General features: G+C 46.0%; 1 protein-coding gene across 1 annotated transcript; it reads right to left on the minus strand.

The window, feature by feature from the left end:
* Window positions 1-1,973: 1,973 nt before the first annotated feature.
* LOC137149790 (olfactory receptor 14A16-like) lies at window positions 1,974-2,933 on the minus strand. The gene has a single exon (XM_067543386.1). It carries the CDS (start codon window positions 2,931-2,933, stop codon window positions 1,974-1,976), a length of 960 nt encoding a protein of 319 aa, XP_067399487.1.
* Window positions 2,934-6,282: the final 3,349 nt, after the last annotated feature.

Genomic DNA, 6,282 nt, shown 5'->3' on the forward strand with positions numbered 1-6,282 from the left:
AGCCCCCTAATCATTTTGGTTGCCCTCCGCTGCACTCTCTCCAACTTGTCTACATCCTTTTTCTAGTGGAGGGCCCAAAACTGGACACAATACTCTAAATGCGGCCTCACCAATGCCAAATAGAGGGGAATAATCACCTCCCGCGTCCTGCTGGCAATGCCCCTCCTAATGCAGCCCAATATGCTATTAGCCTTCTTGACAACCAGGGCACACTGCTGACTCATATCCAGCTTTTTATCCACCGTTACCCCCAGGTCCTTTTCTGCAGAGCTGCTGCCCAGTTCGTCGGTCCCCAGTCTATAGCTGTGCATGGGATTCTTCCTTCCTAAGTGGAGGACTCCGCACTTTTCTTTGTTGAACCTCATTAGATTTCTTTTGGCCCAATCCTCCTGTTTGTTTAGGTCCTTCTGTATCCTATCCCTACCTTGCAGGGTATCTACCACTCCCCCCAGCTTAGTGTCATCCGCAAACTTGCTGAGGGTGCAATCTACCCCATCATCCAGATCATTAATGAAGATGTTGAACAAAACCGGCCCCAGGACCGACCCCTGGTGCACTCCACTTGTGACCGGTTGCCAGCTAGACATGGAGCCATTGATCACTACTCGTTGAGCTCTATGCTCTAGCCAGTTCTCTATCAATTTTATAGTGCATTCATCCAACCCATACTTCTTTAACTTGCCGATAAGAATACTGTGAGAGACAGTATCAAAAGCTTTGCTAAAGTCAAGGTATATCACATCCACCGCCTTCCCTACATCCACAGAGCCAGTCACCTCATCATAGAAAGCAATCAGGTTGGTCAGGCATGACTTTCCCTTGGTGAATCCGTGTTGACTGTTCCTGATCACCTTCCTCTCTTCCAAGAGCCTTAAAATGGATTTCTTAAGGACCTGCTCCATGATTTTTCCAGGGTTTCTTCCAACTCTCATCTTCTATGATTCTATGATTCTATGAGTTAGAGTTTCTTTAGAGAACACTGGGAAAAGTTTCTCTTCAAAGCAGTCTTTCCACCATACCCATACTGACACAGCTTTACATAGAGAATGTGGGTGAAGTAAAAACTTTTCTTGGACCAGTTTCTCTAGATGAGAGAGATGAGATTTTGAGCCACACAGAGCTGGTAGGGTCTGGGAAAGAATAGATCTGTGTAGCTCGAAAGCTAATCTCTCTCCTCAGCAGAAGTTGGTTCAATAAAAGATATTACCTCCCCCACCTTGTCACTCCAATATCCTGGGACTGAGGGAGATTCAATGAATATGTAAAAGCTGTATGCAGTGTGAGTTAAAATAATAAATAGACACCGCCTGAGTTTCTTTGTCCCTCAATACATCATCAATAACTCAATAATATCCCAACAGTATAATCATTTCATGAGGAATTTGCACCCTTTAATCATTGTGGGGAGAAAACCTACAACTCTCTCAGAAAACCCCATTAAAGAGAAGACATATGGGCACCCTCAAGAGAAGTCAAATATTGAAAATCCTGTCTAACCAAACACTGACCATCTCCCCAGGCCTTCCTCCTTCCAAACCCACCTGGAACACAGATACAAAGAAAACTAACAAATAACTAAGGGAAGATAAACTAAAATTGTGACTAATAAACAAAAAACACAAAGAACAAATGTGCTCATATCTATGTCAGAGTTTTTATCCTTAAAATTTAGGAGAGCCACGGACCTCACAAAGGATTTTGCTTTGGTTAGTATGAGCAAGGAGATCAGATACTATGGTGATGGGTAGCAGTACATGATAGATAGATAGATAGATAGATAGATAGATAGATAGATAGATTCCAATCTTAATTGCATTAACGTAAACCCATAGTAATTACTTTTTTTCTTGAGTTATGTTTTCCTAGATTTTACTAGTGTTAAAACCCAATTCTTCAGATTGCATAGCATGCTCTACTTGAGGCAATAATGTCATCAGATGATTATATTTATAAAGAAAGACAGAATGAAATTGCTACCGAAGGAGACATATGGACATTTTATTATTGCTGAATAACCTCCAACACATCCATTTACTCAATACACCTTTGATCTCCTTGTTCCTCATACTGTAGATGATGGGATTCATCATCGGTGGCAACACGGAATAGAGAACAGCCACTAAGAGATCCAGACCTGAGGCTGAGCTGGAGGTGGGCTTCAGGTAGGCAAAGGAGCCAGTGCAAAAGAACAAGGAGACCACAGTGAGGTGAGGGAGGCAGGTGGAGAAGGCTTTATGCCGGCCCTGCTCACAGGAGATTCTCAGCACCGTGGTAAAGATCTGAACATACGACATAATTATGAAAACAAAGCAGCTGAAGGCTAAGCACACACCAAAGAGAATAACTACAACTTCCCTGAGGTAAGAGTCAGAGCAGGCCAGCTTGAGGAGCTGGGGGATTTCACAGAAGAACTGATCCACTGTGTTGCCTCCACAGAAGGAGATTGTGAAAGTGTTTCCGGTGTGTAGCACGGAGATGAGAATGCCACTGATCCAGGCACTGGCAGCCATTTGGACACAAGCTCCCCTGTTCATCACCATCTCATAGTGCAATGGTTGGCAGATGGCGACGTATCGGTCGTACGCCATGATGGTCAATAAGGCAACATTTGCTGAAACAAAGCATGAGAAAAAAAAGACTTGGGCGACACATCCGGAATAAGAAATGGACCTGGTGTTCATGAGGGAATTGACCATGGATTTGGGGATGGTAACCGAGATGGAGCCAAGGTCTAGGATGGACAGATTCATCAAGAAGAAGTACATGGGGGTGTGAAGACGATGGTCATAGGCTATGGCTGTGATGATGAGAAGGTTCCCCACCATGGATACCGGGTAAAGCACTAGAAACACCACAAAGTGTAAAATCTGCAGCTCCCGAATGTCGGAGAATCCCAGGAGAAGGAACTCAGTCATGGTGGTTCGGTTGGACATTTTTTTCCTCAGTCCATTGTGTGATGGCTGTGGAGGGAATGAGATGGGCGATGGTTGGGATTAGAGCTACAGAGGGAATGGCCTGGATTCCCCTTTCCCTGAGATCTGATTGTATGAATGTCAAAGGTGCATAGCACTCGTCGTTTACAATGACTAGGTGTTGTCAGTGCTCCTCACGTTGACAATCAATCCAGCGTGTTATCACACTGGTGTACATTGGACCGGCTCCTTTAAAATCAATGGAGCTTTGTTACTTCACCTCATCTGAGGCTGCATCTCAAGGAGTGGCTTGTTCAAATGCAGAGTGAAGGATGGAACAAAGTAAAATCCAAATCCAACAATCCTTGCAAAGAAGGGCCTTCCGTGGTGACCATCACCAACCTCACACCTTGGCCATGAAGCTGATAGACTAAAACGCCAGCACCGCCTGATTCCCACGCTGGAGGGCAACATGATGTGGACTCCTCCAGCATGGTAAGTGGCAGCTTTTCTCCCCCAGCTCTGTGCCTAGACGGCTGCTGCCTGCTTCCCAACTGATTTACGGCACCAAATCCCAGCTGCACTTCTGCCTGTGTGTAACAATGGGCCAGTCTCATCCCTCCATTACCGCTGTGTTGCATTGTTTACTCTGTGCTGTGGGTGCAGTGGTTGCCAGGATACTTGGGCTCTGTTCTTGTTCCTGCCAGTGACCTGCTCTGTGACCTTGGGCCAGTCATTTCCCCTCTTGGTGACTGTTCCCCTCCCTCCCTTTCTCTGCCTTATCAACTAGACCTTCAAGATCTATTGGTGAGGTGCCTGGTCCATAATTTAAAACGTATTGTGGCCCCTAGTGGGATTTTCAGAACCATCTATGCACTGAACAACCCTTGAAATCAATGACGTTTACGCTCCTAGATGCTTAAAATACCTTTGGAACCATCACCCCATGTCTCGTTATGTGTACGTTCTGCACACCCGTTTATGCTCAGCCAGCAACAGTATGGAGCTGAACCAAGAGATGATTCTATTCCCCATGAGCTCCTATTTGTCCTTGAAACAGGTCAGGATAGGCAGGCGTTTGCTGCTTGGTTAAGCTCTAACCCAGCATTTAAAGGGGCTAGTCCATATAAAATATTCTGTGTGCTCTATCAATTTTACTAGTTATTCAGTTGTTAGCTCCTGACAACTATCCCTTTGAAAGAGAAATCACACAGATGCAACAGAATAAATGGGTTTGAAATCAAGAAATCTTAATGTTCCCCAATTTTTTTAAAGTTTAAGGCTGGGTGGAAATTTTCGCTGCATTGTTCTGATTGAACTGAGAGTAAAAGTCGTAAGGAGTTCATACAGCAATTCATATTTATCATCTTAATTTCCCCCTGTATTTTGATCCCCCAACATATTTAATTGAAATAGCGAACTTACTGTACTGGTCTTTGTGGATATTTCCCCAACAGGTGATGCATCCAGTCATCCAGCACCAGGATTCTTTGATCAGTATCTATCTCTGTACCAGAATCTAGAAGCTGAAGGCACAGCTAGCTGAGAATCCTTCCCCCTCATTCTAGGACTGTCCTGGCAGAACCAGACTCAGATCTGCCACTCTCCACAGATGAGCTGTGTGTAGCTGGCTGTGAGCTGCACTGACATTAAAGGAGCGATGTTGCGGGGAGGCAATTTATCCACGTCTGTTTGCTAAGGGCTGGTGGGACTCACTCCCTGGAGCCCTGCATGGCTCAGAAGCTGGGGCCGAGAGGCAAAAGTTTATCAATGGATTGATTTTAAAGCCATTATGATCCTCTAGTCTGACCCCCCGGCCTGCCACAGGCCCCACGATCTCCTCCAGAGTTCCTTGGCTCCAGCCAGTTTCTGTGTTATCTGTGGGCCAGGATTACAAAGGGATTTTGGCACCTAAAGATGGAAACGGGCGCCTAGTGGGATTCATCAAAGCTCATGGCAAAGTCCTGTTGCCATCCCAGGGGAGTTAGGCACTTACCCTGCTTAGGTGCTACTCTAAATTCCACTAGGTGCCTATCAACTTCTGTAGATGCCTGCACCCCTTTGTAATGCTGATCTAGTGTCTATTTTCAGCTCGCTGCTCCAGGGCAGGGGTCACTCTGCTTCCAACAGCTCTTCTCCACGGATCCCTTTAGAGGGATCCCTGACCCCTTCCCAACTGTCACAGGGCCCCTGGCACTTAAAGGGGCAGGCCACCCTGTTACAATATCTTTGTACAGAGCCTTGCACCAGGGCTGTGGTTTTTAGGTGCTACCACAATATACTTGTGCGAGTATACTTGTTTTGTAAGAATGATACAATATCTTTGTACAGCGCCGTAGCCGGGAGGTGTGGCCTACCTCTGAGATTGACTCAGAGGGAGAGCCCAACCCACCGTGGGGGTTTGAGCCCTGAAGAACACCACCTGACCGAACGCAGGTGGGCGGGGCCAGGCCTTTAAAACCCAGGCCATGATGAGCATGGATACTGCATGGGGCTAGGGAAGCAGGGTGAGAATAACTCTATAGTCTGGTCCTTTTCATCAACCTCCCCTGTGCGGATCCCACAACCCCCGCCTGTGTTCTCAACCCACCATTTGGGCTGGGATCTCTAGAAGAGGACGCATCTGAATATTAAACTTTAATTTAGTTATTAACATTTGTGGAATTTGAGTCTCATTGTAGCGTACAGTTCATGTCGTTCCCCCAGATACATCTCATGGCAGGTCCAGAGAGGAAAAATGAAACGTCCATCACAGAATTCATCCTCCTGGGATTTGGGGATCTCCCTGATTCGCAGTATTTTCTTTCCTGCTGCTTCTAGTGGTCTACATTGTGACTGACTGAGAATATTCTCATCTTTGCACTAATTGTGGCTGATCGGTACCTTCACACTCCCATGTGCTTCTTCCTGGGGAACTTGTTCTGCTTGGAGACCTGCTACACCTCCACCACCTGCCCAGGATGCTGGCCAGTCTCCTAACGGGGGACAGAACCACTTCTGTCCGGGGCTGCCTCACACAATATTATTTGTTGGGTTTCTTGGGAGCAACAGAGTGTTGTCTCCTAGCAGCAATGTCTTATGTTTGGTATGTAGCAATATAAAAACCAATGCACTATGCGGTCCTTCTGAAGGGCAGCTTACACCTCCAGCTAGCAAGTGGTTCTTGGATATCTGGGTTTTTGACTCTTCCCATAATAACATTTCTTATGATACAATTCACTGTCTGTGCTCCCAATGAAATTGACAACATTTTCTGTGAATCGATGCAAATAATAAATCTCTACTGCAGTGACACGTCGCAGATGGAGCTTGCTGTTACCTTCTTGGTAGCTTTATTCATGCTGTCCCTCTTTGCACTGACGCTGGCATC

This window comes from Emydura macquarii, unplaced genomic scaffold (genome assembly GCF_026122565.2).
Source record: "Emydura macquarii macquarii isolate MOO-44397 ecotype Brisbane River unplaced genomic scaffold, CSIRO-AGI_Emac_v2 contig_834, whole genome shotgun sequence".
In the NCBI taxonomy this organism is placed as follows: domain Eukaryota; kingdom Metazoa; phylum Chordata; order Testudines; family Chelidae; genus Emydura; species Emydura macquarii.

Excerpts from the sequence above, each read along its gene's own strand:
- LOC137149790 (XM_067543386.1), bottom strand. The coding sequence starts at position 2,933 with ATGTCCAACCGAACCACCATGACTGAGTTCCTTCTCCTGGGATTCTCC.